This window comes from Eufriesea mexicana, unplaced genomic scaffold (assembly GCF_001483705.2).
Source record: "Eufriesea mexicana isolate 0111107269 unplaced genomic scaffold, ASM148370v2 scaffold8839, whole genome shotgun sequence".
In the NCBI taxonomy this organism is placed as follows: domain Eukaryota; kingdom Metazoa; phylum Arthropoda; class Insecta; order Hymenoptera; family Apidae; genus Eufriesea; species Eufriesea mexicana.
Window position 1 is genome coordinate 244,424 of NW_016916568.1, and position 19,992 is coordinate 264,415.

Consider the following 19,992-nt stretch of genomic DNA (forward strand, 5'->3'; position numbering starts at 1 on the left):
AGAAATAAATTTTATAAAATACTGATATTTTAGTTACAAATACTATAACTACAAAAACAATAAAAACTAGAAGGAAGAAAACATTATGACGTACAATATGTTTACATGATACAATAAAAATAAAATACCATAGATATAGATACATAGATATAAATTGTATATCTTTTCTATAGAAAGTGAAGTAAATTCTGATAAAATCTGATAAAAGGTGATCAATAAAAAGATAATCTTCTGTAAACTTATTATATCAATAACAATGTACATATGTTCGTAGTTAAAGGTATTTTCAACAATAAAAAATTTTATAGTAAACAAAATATAAGTTGATAGGCATGAGCATAAATTTCACTAAGATCATTTCCCTTTTTCATTGTCATAAAAGGCACTATGGCAAGTAGAAAAGACTACTTAAACAGTATTCAAATACCTCTAGATAAGCTATCATTTAGGTACTCGGACTTCATTGCAAATTTTAAACAATATATAAAATTTCTCTAATTACGTATAAATATACAATTGGGCGATGAATGTGAAAAATAAGTCAATTTAACAATTTTCATATTTAGTAGGCTAGTTTAGTTTAGCACCATACATTATTGTTTTTTAAACTGTATGTGTTCTTCTTGTATAATAAGGTGCAAGGACACTTAATTCTTTGTAAAAACTAACTATTATGTAACAATAAACATAGAACACACAAATAATTTACATGACAGAACTGAATTAATAATGAATTAAAATAAAACATATATTATTTAAAAAAACGAAAAAGAAAGAAAAGATAAAAATATAAACAACATTTTAATAAAATAAGTACTTATAAGTATTGAAAGGTAATATTAAAGTTACCAATTGATATATTTTCTGCACTCATGAAATTTTCCTATATAATTTAAAATTGTCAATCTTATATAAAACATATATCACGTGAAAAAATAATTTTCAATTAGAAACCATATTTATACAATCTACAATTTTTGATTTTTTAAGAAACTCGTATAATTTACGAATATAATTTTTAAAATAAAATACATGAACTGAAATTAAATAAAATTAAATACTTACACAAATGCAAATTATTTGTAATTTGCGAAAAAATATAAATGCTGACTGGTCCTACTGATATATTCTAAATTATATTTTGACAGTACTGTATTACTTCTTTTCCTATATGTGTACTGTATTCTTATAGGCACTTTAAGTAAGTCAATATATATCTTAAGGAAGACCAATTCGTAAAGTATATTATTTTCTGTTAAAAAAGTATTAATCACTATTTTTCATATGTTTCGTTGATTATTTAATACTTCAAAGTTGTGTGGTAATTACTGTCTTCCTCGTAATTACAGTATGTTTAATTGGAGTTTGATCTATCATTGTTGTTTGTAATGGATCAGCCACTAACCAAGGACTGATATCAGAGACTGCAGAATTATCATCCTAAGACAAAAAAATATTATTTGTGTAATATAAATTCCTAGAGGATACATCATAACTATGATATAGAATTTTGGTATGTTTTAATTCAAAATACAAAAATTATTGTAATATTATATTGTTATAAAAAACAAAACACATTTTCACATACAATTTGCATAAGCTAAAGCATTTTTTGACAAATACAAAATGAAACACTATATTACAATAGCTAACTGACAAGCATTTAAGAATGAGCCACACCTTGTGAGTAAGTGTTGTAGTAGTCGTTTGTATCTCTTCAGTTTTCACAACTCTTGCCCCATTTTTCTCTATTTCCGCATCAGCTTTCTTTTCAACCATTGGTTGTATTTCTTTAAAAGGATTAAGTAAACCCAAAAACGGATTTGAATCTATAAACGGGTTTGTATTTGCTTTCTTTTCCTCTTCCGTTTTTGTGTCCATTTCGGTATTTTCAGAGATATGAGTAGTAACTTCGTTACTATTCTCACTAGTGAATGGATTAAACGGATTCTGAGATTGATTCGAAATTTTAGGGTTCAATTGTGTAGTTTTTTGTTCAATTTGCCCCCAGCTGTCTAGAGAAAAATGTGTTACGGTCACGTTATCGTCTGCCGATGGGTTCATCATCGTAGCTCCACTTACAGAAAGTGTCAATTTGTCTCCACCCTAAATAAGAAATAATGCAAAAAAGCAAACAAATCACATCTAAAGCCTAGAAGCACAAAACAAAAGAACAAATATTGAAAAAATATTTAAGTATTTAACAACAAAAGATATATCTAAAAATGTAACATAAAGAATTCACAAATATTTATATTTATAAAATGAAACAATATATATTCTGTAATAATTAAATGCAAGCATTTCAAATGAATATCTAAACTCGAAACAAATATATATATCATTTGAAATGCTTGCACTTAATTACTACAGAATTCTAATTTAAATATCAAATACTATTCTTTGCAATGCATTTATTAAGAAAATACAAGGAAGTTAATCAATAGCAATCCAAAAAGTAAAAGAACGACTTTTATTATAACAGATTATTTGAAAATGTACTTTGATGTTTTGCATAACAAATAATATTAATGATAGAAGAATTTTAGTTTTCTTACCACTGATACAATTGTTGCTGCGTCAGAGTGCTGATTGTTCTTAGTAATAACAGTAGGTGCATCCATAGAAGTGATTGAAACCAAGTTTGAATTTTTTCCTTGTTCTAGAGATTTTGCTTTTAGTATATTACATTTTAATGACTCTGGAGGAATAGGCGTACGCGGGGGTAGAGAAGAAGTACCACCAACTTGATTATTTGGCACTAATGGCATTTGATTAGCCATATTCTCGATAATTAAACTTGTTTTTACTGGCTCTGATTCTTTTTCTGTGTTAGCGACTGTTGCTTGATTCCTAGGTTCTAAAGGCTGTTGATCTTTGGCCAGTGATTTTAATAACGAATCCACCAAAGGTGAAGACGTAGCATGCACACTGGAATCTGATGATTTTGTACTACATTGACTCGGCTGACGTTGCAAAGATTCGTCTTCATCTAATAGAAACCAGAAAAAAAAATGTTTTGATATTAAAAAATTTCTATTATAATACGATAATATTTTGTTGTGCTTACTGTTAACTACTGGAGCTGGTGGTTGCGGTTGCTCTACTTGTTGACGCTGACGTTCTCTTAAAACATGACTTTGCCTACGTGCGTATCTTTGACTTGGCCGCCTTTCAAATTGCACTGTTCTACGTGCTCGATTCAGCTGAGTTGTTTGAAATTCCGTTTTACCACTATAACGAAAACGCGAACCCATACGAAAAAAGTTTTGTCGTCCACTAGCACCTTTAACAGGTGCGCGTAATCGGAAGAAAGCATGATGTTCTACAGCACACTTCCATAAATGTTTACAAGCCTTTTCGTTAACAAGTCTAAATACAAATGTATGTTCTTGTTCTCCTCTACCTTCATCATCTTCTTCCACTACAACTAATGTTAGTTTCTTTTTTTTAAAATCTAGTCGACCAATTTTAGGCCAAAAGAATAATCCTATTTTTTGTGTGCCTTCGAAAACTAAGATTCCAGTTGGTGTTAATCCCAAAGAATACTCGCATGCATCTTTACCAAGAACAGTATGCATATCCACACCATACATATCTAACCATTTAGCTTTGCTGAGATAGGCTGACTCAGCCTGTGCTGGACTAAGGCCACAGCACTTGGCATATTCTTCAAGTATTTCAAGTTCCATTTGCTCTGTTTGACTTGGTACAAATCTAAATTCTGACACTGTGGCTGCACTATGCATAGCAGGATCATAATCACCAAGTTCAGCTAAAAATATAAAACAATTTATATTAAAATAATATTAAAATCTATTGATTTTATATTGTTTAACCGTTCATTTTTTTTAGATATTTACACTGAAGAGCTAAAGCAGCCAATTGCACAGCAACTTGATGTGGACAATGAAGTTTTCCATCCAAAACATCTTGTTTTAATTGTAAGAAAAATTGATATCTTGTTAATTCTTCACGTAAAGTATTAGGTTCTGACGAATAAAACTTTACTTTGAGTCTTAAAGTATATGGTGGTCCAACTACATAAAATATTACTTGTTAATAATAAAGTATTGAAAATAAGTTACAATTGAGTTTAAAAAGCACACTGCATTAATTCTAATAAATAAAAAGGAACTATACATAATATTTTTCTTTACATATAAAAATAAACATACTTTTTACTTGTTTCTTTATTGGTTTAGTGGGATCCAGCCAATGCTGAACATTATTACTATCTGTATACTGTAATCCAAAATAATCTTTCTCTATTAAATCTAAACTATAAAACACTTGTTCATATAGGTCACTAGCCAATGCTTTTTTCTGTAACAAAAATATTTACAAAAATTTTTAAATTAGTGATAAAAATACATTCATATAAAAAAAAACAAAAAAATTACATTCTTTGTGTTAATACATTGTATCAAGATATTTTTGAATAAACTATTCATTAGATATACAGTCTATTGTCATTTCATAATAAACTTTTCTACTTACTGACAGCTCTATAGGTAAATCCGTGCCATCGAGTAAAACGACTCTGCATTGAACAACATTCTTATTGCTCAGCAATCGTTGGTTTTTTATTTGGGACGAAGTAGTCTGTCCACTGACACTACGAGCCCTGCGTCGTGACAAAAATCTTAACATTTTATTTGACATACGTTGGAGCAAATTTGCTGGCGTGCAACAACGATATATTGACCCAAAGCGCTACATTCCTTGTTGTACACGGATATATGCTTCTTCAAGAGACGTTGCGTCGGTTAATACGCCCACTTATCACGTAAAACACGCGTAACACGTTGAAAGGACGAGAAAAAAAGCTATTGTTAAATATACATGTTAAAAATGAGATTAAAAGGGTAATTTTAAGTTACATTTATGTTTGTTGATTAGCCATAATAAATCGTGAGAGCCAAACCTATCCGAAGAAGGTATACACCTCTCGGTTATAGTAAAGCTATGAATATTTTTTCCATCGCTAATCAGATGGCGCTACGTTCGGTTTCGAGAATACTCATGACAAGCGTTAAATTTTATTGTCAAAATTAGCATTGTCTAAACAGTAGCTCTGATAAAATAGTTTATTTAACTTATGATCTTCGTCTCATGATATAGAATATTTGAAAAATAAAAATGATTAAGAATTAATTATGTAAAAAAATTAATTGTTTGTCTTTTCCTTGGGCAAAACAAGAAGAAAACATATAAAAAATAAATTAAATTTAGAATTATGGATTTTATAAATTATAAAATATTATACTACGATTTATAGTAATATATAATAAAAATTTAGAAACGACTTAAATTATAACTTCAAAAAGTACTAACCGAACGAACATAATCTTTGATTAATATAATTATAACAAAATAAAAAACAGACTAGTATAGTAAAACCATCTTTATATTCTACATATACATTACCAAGAACAAAATCTCTCGTCTTCATGTACGACTTCATGTTCGTCGGGCTGTTAGGAGAATAAAGAGAAGGCAGAAAAATCCATTATACTTATTTATGTCGTTTTATTGCTTTGTTTCTCCCGCTCAAAGCGTCACGTGGTTTTCGATTGCTTAACTGCGATCAACGCCATCTATGATTTGGGCTCAAAAACCAAGAAAGTAATAGGAATATAGAATAGGCAAGGAGGTCGTAGAAGAGCTGGTCACGTGACAGACAAGGACAGCATGCAGTTAGAAAAAGATAGAAAGGTTCCATTTATTAAAATATATTAGAAGCATATAACCAGAGTTAGTAAACTGACATCACAGCCATCTATGGTGTTAGACTCGAAGCTCGAATTCCGTAATGAGAACATAATAAATCAAATCGGCAGTGGAAAATTCACTAATTACTCAATATTTGTGATTAATTTATGAACTTTTATAATTGCATCGTAAAGGCAGATCCTTCAAGAACTTTCCAATATATTTTTCGATATAAATTTGTCCCTAATTAATTAATTATTAATGATTATTCTACGCAGTGTTCGAATTATTATCGAAGACGCCATTGATTTTTCATTAATTACTATCTTTTGCGTAATCAATTTATGACTTTCATGCACGCATTATATAAACGATATTCTGGGGCGTCTTCACATATTACTTTTATTCACATTTTGATTCTAGTTTCGTTGATTATTAAATATTTTCACGGCAGATCGTAATGGTCGTCGATACGAAATCATAGACGCCATAAAACAAAAATTAATAACTAACTAATTAGCGTAAAATTCTTCACGAAAGTTATATAAGAATGTTGCTTAAAGTTTCAGCTTTGCAATGAAATTATAAAAGTTCATAAATTAATTACATAAATGGAGTAATTTATTAATTTTTCACTACCGGAGCCCTTTTATTCTTTTCTTACCACTCTCTGTCCTTGTCTGTCTCGTGGCGAGGTTAGACGACCTCCTTGCTTATTCTATGTTCCTATTACTTTCTTGAGCGGTAGATCCAAAATCATAGATGGCGCTGAACGAAGATTGTAGTCGCTTGAATCTTACTGGTTAATTTTAATTGGTTCCCTATTGTGGTTGCTAAGTAAATATTCATGCACGCGTTATAAATATCATAACCTTGGGCATGTATTTCTAGTTTTTGTCATAACTAAGTATTTTAACGAATAATCATGACATCTGTTGATATCAAATCACATACGCTTTTAAATAATTATTAATAACAAATCGATTTGAGCTTTTATTCTTGTCTATCTTATTGAAGAAATTAACGCAGTATCAACGGATTGCAGTAGGGGTATATTGTTTATTTATTATTTATTATTTATAAATACATAAGTCAATATATAAATAACTTGTTAAATATTAACTGAATTAATTTTAATGCATGAAAATTTATCAAATAAAGTAGTTTGTGATTATAGAATTGCACGTAATGTTAATTTCATGAAACATATTACACTCTATATACGAACCGTACACTACACTCGTGTAGTGTTTGAAACGGTCGACGGGGAAGTCTAAAAAATGAAACTTGTTGGTATCATATATGCCTTCATTTGTTTTCGGTAAATATAACAAAGAATTTTTATGCCAGAAAAAGGAGAAATAGTTTTGGATTCATATCTGGATTGTGTATTACGTTAATATATATATGTGTGAAGTTAACTGTAGTTGATTAATTATTATTTATTTCTGTAATTATTTCAGATTTTTGTTTGATGTGAAATATCATTTTGATTACCATATAAATAGAAAAGCTAAATAGCTAAAGTAATAGCTTTATTTATTTATTTTTATACTTACATTTCTAAGAACCAATATGACTAATTTTGTTGATGATGTAAAGGTAAATTTACCTGTTTAAATTCAATTAAATTTATTATATTTAAATTAATTTTTTTCAGTGTAATACATTTAATTTATACACGTGTATTTCACTCATTTCAGACAAAAATTATAAACCTTGCTAAAGAATATCAACAATTGTATTATGAAATTCTTCCCGATTGGTTTGAATATGATTCTGCAAATTATGATATTATAAGACATAAAATTGGATATGCCCTTTTTGGTCTTCCCAAAGTTAATGAAAATGTAGAATCATTATATACTTTTGGAAATTATGCTGATCAAGATAGTGTACTTAATAGAGTAATATTCGATAACAAAATGTGCAAAGTTATAGATGATATATATCAAAAGATAATAAAGTTTGGAAGAGATACTGCATGTGATACTATTTATGTTGGAATTATATTTAATGTAATATTTGTTCAAATATCTTTGAAGGAAGCCAACGAAATGAATAACGAATTGAATAAAGAGAACAACAACATAACTTTGGTACCGATATTTAAAATAAAAACAAAAATGCGTGGTATATGGTATATTGACAATGAGGGCAGAACATATAAAACTTGGAAAGATTATGTAACAAATAATACATTACCACAGTGTACTATGATTTTACCAAAAGGTGGCTTATACCAATGTAATCCAAATGATAAGGTTACAGAATATAATTCAACTGTATGGATTGAAATATTAGATTCACCTGCGTGTACTGTTAAAAATAAAGTTCTTAAAAATGTTGATATTGCTACAAATACTCTGGCTATTTGTTCTTTGGGTATTGGTGCTGCTAGTATTTTCACACCTGTTGGTCCAGTTGTACTTACTGCAGGTATCAATTATTTATTTCTAAATGAATTAAAATAATCTAATTTTTCTGTGAGCTTTGTCACTATTATTTGATTAAAATATTAATTGTTAGGTCTCATTTATAATGGCATAAGTGGAATATGGACTGTTGCTAGGAATTCACAAAAATTAGTAGATCGTGTTAAACATAATCAATCTGTTAATCCTATAAATAAAACTGCATTTCCTGCCTGGTTAGATATAGCTGGTTCAGTTCTTACATTAGGAGCATCTGGTGGAACTGTGGTTATGTCTAAAGCTATTACAAGAGGTAGCACCATAGGTGCTGCAGCTAAAATAGCTTATAATTCTATGTTATTAGGTAATTTAACAGTAGGTGGTATTGGTATAGTTTATAAAAGCTATGATTTTATATATAAATATCAAATGGAAAGCAAAGTTGATTTCTTAGATATAGTTATGTTTGCTTCAAATGTTTTATTCTTTAGCAATGTTGTAATAAGTACAAAATTAGCTGGTGAGCTTATAGGATCATCTAAAGGTACTATTTTTGAAAACTTCAAGACAACTTTGCGTAGAAATCGACTGAAGAAAGAATTTAATAAAATGAATGCAAATAGTAGTTCAAATGAGCAGACTGACTCTCAAGGTATTATATATGATACAAAGAAAATTGTCAACAAAGAACACTTTTTAAATCTCTTGTGTAAAATGAAGAATAAGATAGAATTTCCAGTAATATACAAGAATAATAATATTGTTATAAATAATAAAATATTTCTAGATCCTCTTCAGTTTGCAGGACATTTATTGACAGTTGGTAGAATTATATTTAATTTAACAGACTCAAGAGAATCAGTAACATTGAAAGAAAGGAATGATCATCTGATTAAGTTAAAAGTTTTACTTCAACGATTGTTAAAGGAATTTTTTGTGGATAAGGAATATTCAAATGAACAACTACCTGACATTAGTTATTTTAATGATATATTGCAAGAAATGAAATACATGAATAATCCAGTAGATATATTAATTAAATGTTTTAAAATTTCAACACTTATAGCAGAACATTGCAATGAACCTGGCATGTTTCTATGCGATGCTATTTATTTCTCATGGATATATTGTAAAGCAAATTTAAAGATATATAATGTAAATATTGCCTCTACTAGTAAACATAAAATACTTGACGTATTAACAAAAATTCTTGGATATTTATATGAATGCATTGATATGATTGCTGATGAACTATTCTCTGCTTTTTATGTATATATGTTGAATAACAAGTACTAAGTTACTAATCACACATGTTAAATAACAAACGGAGATGTAATAGTATAATGCTGTTATTTCTAAATGTGCTGAAAAATCCTATATTGTACTGTTTAATATGAAACATTAATCAAATATTTTACAATTGTTAGCATAAATTTATTATATTTTCTACTTTTTAATTATTATATCTTGAATGTTTGTACGTTTCTAAGAATTCACTGTAACAATCTGAAAATAAATAAATAAAAACTAAGGAGAAGATCCTCCTTCTTGCACAGAAGTGAAGGCATTCGTTTATTTCGTTTCTCCCAAATATTTAGATACAACTCACACAAATATATACAGACGATACTGAGCACATTTACAATTGTTTCATCTGTTCATTGGTCGCATTATCATTTAAGAGACATTCATAAAGCAAATGTTACAATTGTCGTCGATTAAAATGTCGATCGACCATGAATATCGTATGGACGCGCATCGAATAAATTAAAAACCTAAACTAATTTACTCGAATAAATTACTTAGGTATACGATAGATAAGTGAATAGATCACACCCGAATAGTATTGATTCGTCGTTTATCGATCAATAAACGATGCTAATACTGGTCTACGGGTTAAACGAATTTATGGATCCAGAACTGTCCAACTTAACCATATAACTTACCACCGAGTATAAATACAATGAGAAATCCTACGAATAAATATTAATTATTGAAATTTTTATCTACAAAATATATCGTTCCGTTACGCAAAGCATAATGAAGAATAAATCTTGACGTGCTATTCGATTCGATTCTGGCGGCCTTGAACGTGATCCAGAATATCCAACGTTATTTTAATATTAATTATTATAACGTATTATAATAATTAACATCGTGTTTACGGCTGTATAAATACATCGTTGACTATAATCGGCACATGCACGCGTTTTCTTTTTAACAGTTATACAATTAATTACATCATAACACGTATTTTTTAAACGATGATCATCACTCGAACTCTGGTATTACACATTTCTGCAAATGATATATTTGATTCGCTTATTTATCGTTAACCATTCGCAAACATCGCTTCCTTGTGTGCGTTGGAAGAAAAAGGGCAAAGAGAAGAAAAAAAAAAAGAAAAGAAAAAAGAAAGAACGAAGAAAATATTTCTTTCTGTTTTTTTCAGTTTATATCAAGCACCGCTACTCGATTTTCGTTTCGTTATGTATATATACAAGTATCACTAACGTAGAAAACGATAATGAAACTGTAGAAGAAATAGGTTCAGTGGAGACCGAGTAAAGTTACACGATTTCCAAAAATTTCAGAACATATGTCGTTAGTTGATTTCTTTCTTTTTGTCCTCCTTTTAAACTTTAAAACTGACTGTAACTTGGTCGTCGACTTTTTGTTCACCTAACTATCCTAAACTCTTTCGTCGATAAATAAAATAAGTATTTACTTATTCTGCTTTGTGATTTTCCTCGAGAAACAGCAATTGGAATGTGTGTACATACATGTAAGTATATACGCGCACGTATCTGTGTGTATGTGTGTATGTATGTGTGTGTGGTTTTATTAAACGTGTTCGAACATTCGCGTAGAATTCAATGGAAGCCTCTGCATGCTGTCGTTTCTCCATTCTTTTAGTAGATACAAGCAGAAGATAACATACACTGCTCGCGTTTTGAAATTATTAGTATAATCGATAACAAATAATATTAATGATATCGATTATCAATCAAATCATCAATCACGATACAGATAGCAGCCATTAACGCACTCGCTGCTATTAATTGTAAAGCACGACTACTTCTCTACAGCAGTTAGCTTTTCTTTCTATCATATAGAAATGCCTTTTAATATCCAGAAATAATATTTGTTCAATCGTTTACCAGCTGTTAAAGCTGTTTATCTAACCGAAGTCTTTTCGTTGGAACGAAAATAAAAGATCGTATCAGCTACGTCGACATTTGCTCGAATAATGGCATCGAGGCGTCGTGTGCGTTTAGCAGTGAACGCGTTAAAGAACTGACAAGCATCACTTTGCACGATTTTAAAGGACAAGTTTCGCTTTCTCTGTTCCAGAAGATCGTACGCTTCCAAATTCGAACAACAGTCTTATAATTGATTCCAGAATAAAATGCTAAGTAAATCGTTAAATTCACGCAAAACGATCACCAGATGTCGTGTGCACGAATGCGGCTGTTGATTAAGAAATGAACATTTTTAGCCAACGACGAGTAGCTGGGATGTATCCATTCCTTTTCCTAATTGGTCGTAACCCATCGCATCGAATCGTCGAAATTTTCGGATAACTCGTAAATCATTCGCCTGGCAGCGACTGCCATCGATCATAACGATTTATTGGAAACAGTCACCGATACATCGATTAACGGTCCGAACGAGTTTCCGTCTGGATAACGCTAAACGCTCGTGTTTAAATACTGTTTGTAATAGTTCTTTTTCGATAACTTAGGCTATTTGCTCGGTACTCAGTAGTATGCTCAGCAAGGTGTAACTGTTTACCAATTATAACTATGTTTGATCAACGAGTGATAGAATTTAATGCGTTTTATACCACGTATCATCGATGATCCAGCATTCTCGATAGAGCGAATAGAAATGTCGATTAACGTTAGTCGATGTTCTCGTAAGCTAGGCAAAATTCAGTTACATCGATTGATTACTCTCAGGTTTAATTCGTCGAAAATGAATTTACAAGCAGTTTCTAAATTGTTCTAGACAAGAACTCCCTCCTTATTTCCGTCTCGCTGCTGATACTACTGATGCAAATTACTTTACGACTTATCATTACTACATCCACCATGTCCTTGAAGCACTATAAAAACTGGTCCTGGATGTATTCGATAGGAGCGATTGGATTAATTTACAGAACGAAATGAGATGGAACAGTTCGTTGCGATTACGTTTCAAATTCGTCGAGAGTTTTAATATTCATACGACCAGACCAAGTCCAGGATTCCTCCATAAAGTCTTTCTCGCACGATATATCAAGCTTCTTTCATATTATATCACACGTTCGAACTTTCCATATAGGTGCTTTCTACTCGCATGTCCACATAGGCACAGCAGGTTCTCTCGTCCAAGATTGCCGATCGTTACAGGATCATCTCGATGTGACTGAATTTTTTTAACCCTTCCACCTGTGCCGATGTTAAGTTTCATTTTCATAGCGAACGATAAATTTTTCAGGATTTTCATCCGCACATTCGATCGTTTGAGAATTAAGTCTCGTACAAACGTTGTTTGATTCGACAGGATTTTACTAGATCAATGATCTTCCTATCTTCCATCGTCATTCAAATAAATCTAACGAAGAACAAGATCGACTTAATTAACATTTTGTCACCGTTAACAAACTTATCCGATACCAAATTTCTTAACAAGATCACGAAGTTAATCCACTATGGCCCAAACTTGCGTAGCATTTTGTAATTTTCTAATTACGATGCTAACAATTTTTCTTTTCCGTTTAAGTTAGAGATACGTAGTTAAAATAACTACAACTATTAAAAGAAATAAACAATTTAATTCGAAATTTAAAAATCGCCTTATTCTTGCGCTTGCTCCTTAATGAATTAACTCCGCTAATTGCACTTCGAGAATGGTCAAGAACCTGCGGTTTCCGACCAATTCCCGACCATCGTCTCAATCAACACTGATTTCACCATCGGTGAAAGGGTTAACTTTATTCGTCTAACCGCGCAGCAGTCCCAGCTCTCGTCCTTAAATCACAGCTCTCTCTCAAAATTAATAACGTAGCCGTTCGAACGAGACAATGATAAGTCGCGATTCGTCATCGTGACGTCACCATGGACATTCTCGAGGCCAGCTAAGCAAGGTAAGTCCTGGGGTTCGCCTTCTGATTGCCAGAATCGTCTTTTGTGGTGCACGACCAGGCCTCCTCGGCCAGGCTGCCGTACCTCTGAACCCCTGGAAACGGTGGACCAGTGCTCTGCGGCGAGTAATAACCGCCCTTCAGCTGGTAATAATTACCAGTCTGTTGGTACTGGTACTGATCGCCGGGCAGAACGTTGCTGTAGCCGGAATACGAGCCGTACTGCGAAGAAGAGTACGATGAAGAGTATCCTCGCTCGCTCAGGCTCCGATATGGCCCCGGATGTTGGGGCCTACCCTCCTGTCAAACGGGGGTGCTTACTGCTGCGCTTGTTATGTAGTCGATGTCACCTATGCTCTTCACTCTGCGATGTCTCTTGTTCCCGGTGATGGGTCTCGGTGGCAGTTGCGGAGGTGGCGGTGAGTTGCTGCGTGCGCTACTCATGTACTGGCTAGCCAGGCTTCCGGTGTCCGACGACGACGATGGCGAGGCCTTCTCGCTCCTGGGTCGTAGACCGAAGGCTCTGCTTAACGATCCCTGTCGAGAAAGGCGGAAAGTTTCGTCGAGTTAGTTGGAAATTTGATATGTTCGAGGGAGGTCCCGATTTTTCTAACGCGGGAATTATGGCAGACCTCGGTGTGAGTCGGTGAATATTGGGGAGAGAGGAAAATGGGGTATACCGTGGAAAAATTTGCTGTAGGTTCTGTTTGATAAGTGGCATTGAAGATTTCTTCCACTTGCGCGGTTATTGCGATCGAATTTCAATTCAATAGGGGAGGGTATTAACGCGTTAAACGCCACGCCGGTCCCTAGGGTCCCTAGACTTTCCGATCAGGCCTCGCTGGTCCGTATGGCGTCTAACTGTGACGTGAATGGAATGGCACGTAAAACCAGTGTGACGTTTAACGTGTTAATGGTAGAAAGTAAGGTAGATTTTAAGCGTATCTTTCGTGATAAGGAATGCGTTAGTTATGCAAGAGTCTATCGTTAATTGGTTTTCTATAGTATCCCGAAGCTCAAAAAGTTACGCATACTGCTGATAAGATATCGAGGAAAGGCAAGCGCTTTTGTGAAACTTCGAATTCGAATAGGAAGATCATGTTAGACTAATTATGACAACTATGATAAATATGTTTATCCAATTATATTTCTGTATTTTATCTTCAACTTTTACCCCGTGTCCTCATATGAAATAACGCAATGATATTTTTATACGACATATTAGCCGTAGAAAAATTTGCCTCTAAGTGGACATCGTTATTCTCTTGTATTAAACAATCGATCTATCCTAACATCCCATCGACTGGACACTACAGCAAGTTTTTAGCCACGTTATTCGGAGGCCTAGTGTATCTTGAAGGATCTGTGGATCTCGACTTCCTCGAGGGGACAATGCTACGAGCAAACGAGCTATCAGGGTGTCCAAGATGCTGGGTCTGTGAAATTGCGTTTCGAGATGTTCGGATAGATGCTTGTTTGTGGCCGAATTGGTTGAGTCTGCAGTACCGAAATGTTTCGAAAGCGTATCTTCTTTGAGAACGTTTCTCTTCCTTTGGAAACGAGATTCGAGTTCTTGTTACGCGAGTTTCGAAACAGTTTCGCTGGAGGGTTGTAGAGGAAGGGTGATTGGGCGCGACCAGAAGCTAGGAATGCACGTGCAGCGACAAAGTGAAGAGAAAATTCCGACTTCCGTCGATCTAATTCTCTGGAATTGCTTAAACTGGGTAACATAAGAGACACGATCTTGCAAGGTTGGAAGGCTAACAAATCATCGTACTATCGATTCAGGTCGACGATCAGTCATTCGTTACCGATCGATCCACGGAGAAATGGATGACAGAGAGAACTAAAGAGGTGGGTAAAATTTTGAAAAGAAGAAAGGAAAACGACGTGTAAAGCAGTGGAGAAATTAAGATACCTTACGATCAGAGCAGAAATTAATGCACGAGGGTCATTCGAAGATTGGCTAACGAGGATGGTATTACAAATCTTTTCTTTCAATTTTATCCAGACTATGGTTTGTCTCTTTTTATTTAAACTTACAACTCGTTGCTTAATAAACGATTAATTACAATCGATAAATCGTATCGTAATTATTTTTAAATCCTGATTAGCCAATTTTGAGTCGATCGTATTTTTCTATCTAAGCTATTAAAGGAGCCCAACGGAAAATCGACAGTTACGACTACTGAACAGTTGAGAAAGGAAGGTAAGAAAATAATGAACATATCGATCATGATATACGCAAGTAGATTATGGTCGCATACCTGTGAGCTCTTCCACGACAACTAGTAAAGGACGAAACAAGGCGGATTAAGAACCCACATCGTGAATTCCACATTGAAATCATCAATTTATATTTACACAATGGCTCGTCATTGTTATAATCAGTGTTAGATTGCTAAAAATCGAGCATTCGCATACTCTGCCTTTCGTATCCTGTTTCTTTTCTTTCTTTTTCTCTCTCTTTTATGCGATTACTCACTACAATAATGTACCCTTAGAAACAGGACACTCTGGTTAACATACATGAAAAAGGAGAACGTGATAATCGATCGTTGCTTTTTTTATATATACAGTGTTTACACAGTGTGGCGGCGATACAATCAGCCTTTCAAAGGAAATTTAGTAATCGATAATCGAGGATTATTAGGAATCACGATATTTTATATCGCGATTCATCGAGCCTTTCATCGAAAGAAAATTATGGCGATTATGCAAATCGAAAGGAAAAAAAAGACAAAATGTCAAAACAATTTTTCCAACTCGTCTCACGATAAACTACATCGTCCGATAGATCCTTTGAAAAGTCTCCGAATATTTTAAAATGCTATTCGTATCATCTATTTTCCGCCGAGGCTAAATGACACTGCATTACCGACCGAGGTAAAAATCCAAGCAACCCGAGCGAAGGGATCGTTTCGTCATATTCACGTTCATTGATCGATGAATCACGATGGTAAAATATTCGATCGAGTAGTTCGTTAAATTTCACTAGTTAAGCTCATCTTTTGCAAACGTCGCGGATTCTCACGATCCTTGTGACACGTGTTAATTAGTAATTCGCTACGATCATTCGGAGAGAATCGTCAACGAGGGTTTGCAACTTTTAACAAGTAGATAGTCAAGTACAGGGAAAGTTCGCGTGACTGATTGCGTAATTGCTACAATTATAGGCGATACGATTGCGCTCGTAGCCCGAATGTCAGTCTTTTTTTTTTCCTTTCTTCGGTTTCCTAAGACAATTCCAGGCGATGTCGTGTCGAATTGGAAAGAGAGAAAGAAACGGAGCTGTTTCCCGGGCTCGTCGGACCGACCACGAAAATCTTCCACGGATATCATTCGTTCGACTATCCTTTCAGACAATTCTTAATTCCCGCCCATTTACCCGTATTTTCGAAGTCCGTACGATCGAGGTCGAGATCCATGAGACTCGTCTGCGTTTCAACGGAGTGTCCATTAATCGCGACAATACGGACCAGTGAGACGGAACTTTGAACTGCGAACATTACGTAGCGTTTCGAGGCACTTCGCTGAAATGCAGACACTTGAAAATTCACGAGGAGACATCGGAAAGAGAGTATGTGTACGCGAAGAAGATGTCTCCTCGTTTTGGAGAATGCTCGTGAGACCGTGATGAATATCTACTATGTTCTCTATCGAATTTGGAACGTGTAAGGTTGCGATGGATTGCGTCGTTCGTTTTCGCAATGCGAATGATCGCGGCAAACATATCTCGAACACGGAGTCTTTCCTCCGAGTCTTTTTATCACAGAAATGCGTCTGATGCGTGTAAATCTAACGAAATATTCAGGTTCCGGTAGAAGCTAAGAACGTTAGATCTCTAATTGCCTGTGAAAAGTGGAAAGCAATGTATCCGATTGAACTAGCACAGAGCAATCATCGTTTCCTTTACGCATTCCTTCACAGAACTATTCTCTCGAAGTTTCCTCGAGACCGCCTTAGAGTTTCAATTTCGACATTTCGTCTGAAACTAGAAAACTCGCGGAAAGAAGAAGAATAAGAAGAGGATGAAATTGGAAAATAGAATTGGAAAGTAAATAAAATCGAGTAAATAAAATTGAAGAAAGAGAATGAAATTCGTCGGTGAAATTCTGGCTGATTGTGAGTTATAACCGTGCAGAACTCTAGCGATCTATGGAGGAAACTTCGAAGGGGTTACTCTGTAATGAACGCAACCTGGATCAGGTTAAAACTCATCATCGGGGACCCCTGTGACGATAAAGTGATGTATACAAGTGATGAAAGAAACGGTGAATTAATATAGATCTAAATACATATACGTATATATAAATATATACATATATACCGAACCTTTTTCAAGTAAAGAAGACTGCAGGTCTGCGACGATCCACAGGATGCAGGGACAATGATTAACGTTAGGTTAAGCACATAGCTCACAGCTTTTAACCCTTATCGCGTTAAGATTCGGTCACACTTGTAGTTATAGAATAGTCCCTATAATTTCTGCGTCCTTCATTTCGAAATCGTTAATCCTTGGTTCACGTGGAAGAACGACTAGAAATTTAACATATCGATTTTTCTCCGGTTCATCGTGTTATGACGAGCATTCGTGATGTTTCAAATTGCCAATGAATAATGAATAAAGCTTGATGCTTGCGTGATGTTCAGCCGTTAATAACGATGATGCCCAATCGATTGCATCGGTGGTGGCTATTCTGGATATATTTTCTATCTATATCTACAAAGTGTACGCTATTTTCGATAAGGATTAAACTTATTCAAGGTATATCAAGACAGGGATCTTTATTTATCTGATCGAAATACTGCACGAGCGTCCTTACCTAAGCAATGCCATGCAATCGTGCCAATGAGAAATCAAACGAATAAAGAAGTCGATATATACAAACGAAACGACGAGAAATTAACGCGAATGTACTTTAGAAATGGGTATAAAGATTCTCAGCCAGCAAAGGCTCGAATTATTCGAGTATGAAACGAAGTATGAATCTCCGTTTCGAGTGACAGACGGTATACTTGATAAAATCAATTCGAGCAACTGCTGCAAATGATTATTCTATGCATGATTATGTACCGACGTTCGTCAATGATGGCTTTCTATGTACTGTCTCAAAATGGTTTACCATTTACTGTAATTTTATTAAGATTTTTGTATATTAGCGCGTAAACGGAGAAAGTCATCTATGACTGATAATAATCGTGATGACGATATCTTTCGAGGCAGATCGCTTATGGTAAATCATCGACGGTGATTTTTAAAGTTTTGCAGTAAAAATATTACTATCTAAGATCACTGTTAGACAATCTCACTTGTACGAACTTTGAACGTTAAATGCTTCAAAGTTGCTTAAGTTTCGTAAATAAAATTAATATCGTTAGAAACTAGAAACCTTCTTCTTGAAAATGCGCTTCGTTTCATTCCGATCCGACTTCCCGTTTTCGAGATATCATCGTTCAAACGGAATCCCTTTTTCGCCTTTCCGTTATTGTCGTCTCACTCGCGCAGTCGCAATCTCCTTCTCGCACACGTCAGTGATCTATCTCGAGCATTGCGAGCACGTGGCGGTCTGCGTATTTTTCACTATTACTACTAGACGTACGCATTTCCAGGACGAAATCTAGGTCGCCGCCCATTCATCGACCCCTGCGTTTTAAGGTGGTTCTTTAAAATTCTATATCTCGAAAACGAATCGCGTTATCGACTTGAAACAAACTTTGTTTTAAAGCCTACACTTTCATCTATACACAGAACTACTTTACAATCCCCGTACTCAAACTAAAAATACAGGAAAAAATATTTTCCAAACGCGTAGCAAACGCGACTTCTAAACAGTTAAACAGCACTGCTTGCACTATAAAAATTGTCAAATCTACCAGTTATAAATACAAACTACTCTAAAAACAGTCTTCTGAAAGATACGAGATCTCCGAGGTTTAGTTACGCCGGTTTAAAAAATTAGGATGTGATATCAAAATCGTCGAGTTAAAATTGACTTTACAATTCTATATCGTGGATAGTAAAATTTGTAAAAAGTTTCTCAGTCGCAATACTCATTAATACATATAAACACGACAGACAATGAATCTTGATAATGAAAAATGAGCGAGTGTACGACGAAGAGCGATCTGCCAAGAATCTATCGCGTCCTGCACCAGCTCGAGGAAGAACAGAAGGGTAAAGAAAGAAGAAATACCACCGAGTTCCCGGTGCAATGGTGAATGGACCAGGTGTCTTTGAATCTATACGGTACGTTACCCTGAGGCTGGATCTGCGTCTATCGACCGTGCCCGAGTGATTGGCCGTCATGTGCAGGGCAGACAGGGAGCTCTGATGATGCTGAAGGTGCAGGGCCCTGCTTCCACGACCGAGACTACCGCCTGTGCTCACGGTGCTCATCGGACGACTCCCGCCGGTGCTGTTCCTCGGGACCACCTCCAGCTGACTTCTACACACACGCACACCACGCTTCATGCACGCCTTTCTGCGTACACGCAACCTGACCGCTCGTATGCACACACCTTGGCGACACCGCGGACACACACACGTTCGGCACGTTTTGCAGCGAACCTCTCTCCCACTTTTAATATTATTCTTTCTTTTCTTTTCTCGTTTCGTGAGCAAATGGGGCGTGAAGCTAGTCCGGGTGTCTCTACGGGACAGGGTGTGTTCGCGTGGGTGATTTAACACGTTCCACGGTGACACGTGAATCGACGATGGTTCGTGATACGTTG

At 34.6% G+C, this 19,992-nt stretch overlaps 3 protein-coding genes across 3 annotated transcripts in view; 1 reads left to right on the forward strand and 2 right to left on the reverse strand.

The window, feature by feature from the left end:
• Positions 1-1,308: 1,308 nt before the first annotated feature.
• On the reverse strand, positions 1,309-4,920 carry yrt (erythrocyte membrane protein band 4.1-like yurt). The gene is made up of 7 exons (XM_017907703.1): positions 4,501-4,920; positions 4,179-4,326; positions 3,864-4,040; positions 3,071-3,775; positions 2,559-2,992; positions 1,681-2,106; positions 1,309-1,440 (listed from the first exon to the last, which is right to left on the reverse strand). The coding sequence occupies exons 1-7, from the start codon at positions 4,663-4,665 to the stop codon at positions 1,309-1,311; spliced, it is 2,187 nt and encodes a 728-aa protein (XP_017763192.1). The 5' UTR covers positions 4,666-4,920.
• Positions 4,921-7,249: 2,329 nt separating this feature from the next.
• LOC108552972 (uncharacterized) lies at positions 7,250-9,425 on the forward strand. Its single transcript, XM_017907687.1, has 3 exons — positions 7,250-7,317; positions 7,419-8,154; positions 8,245-9,425. Exons 1-3 carry the CDS (start codon positions 7,291-7,293, stop codon positions 9,423-9,425), a joined length of 1,944 nt encoding a protein of 647 aa, XP_017763176.1. The 5' UTR covers positions 7,250-7,290.
• Positions 9,426-12,984: 3,559 nt separating this feature from the next.
• Positions 12,985-19,992, reverse strand: part of Liprin-gamma (liprin protein kazrin) — a 113,958-nt gene continuing 106,950 nt past the window's right edge. The window contains exons 15-19 of the mRNA XM_017907749.1: positions 19,517-19,706; positions 17,593-17,619; positions 15,525-15,545; positions 13,579-13,794; positions 12,985-13,479 (exon numbers count right to left, since the gene is read on the reverse strand). Coding sequence (XP_017763238.1) covers positions 13,252-13,479; positions 13,579-13,794; positions 15,525-15,545; positions 17,593-17,619; positions 19,517-19,706 — 682 coding nt within the window. The 3' untranslated portion in view covers positions 12,985-13,251. The remainder of the gene's footprint in view (positions 13,480-13,578; positions 13,795-15,524; positions 15,546-17,592; positions 17,620-19,516; positions 19,707-19,992) is intronic.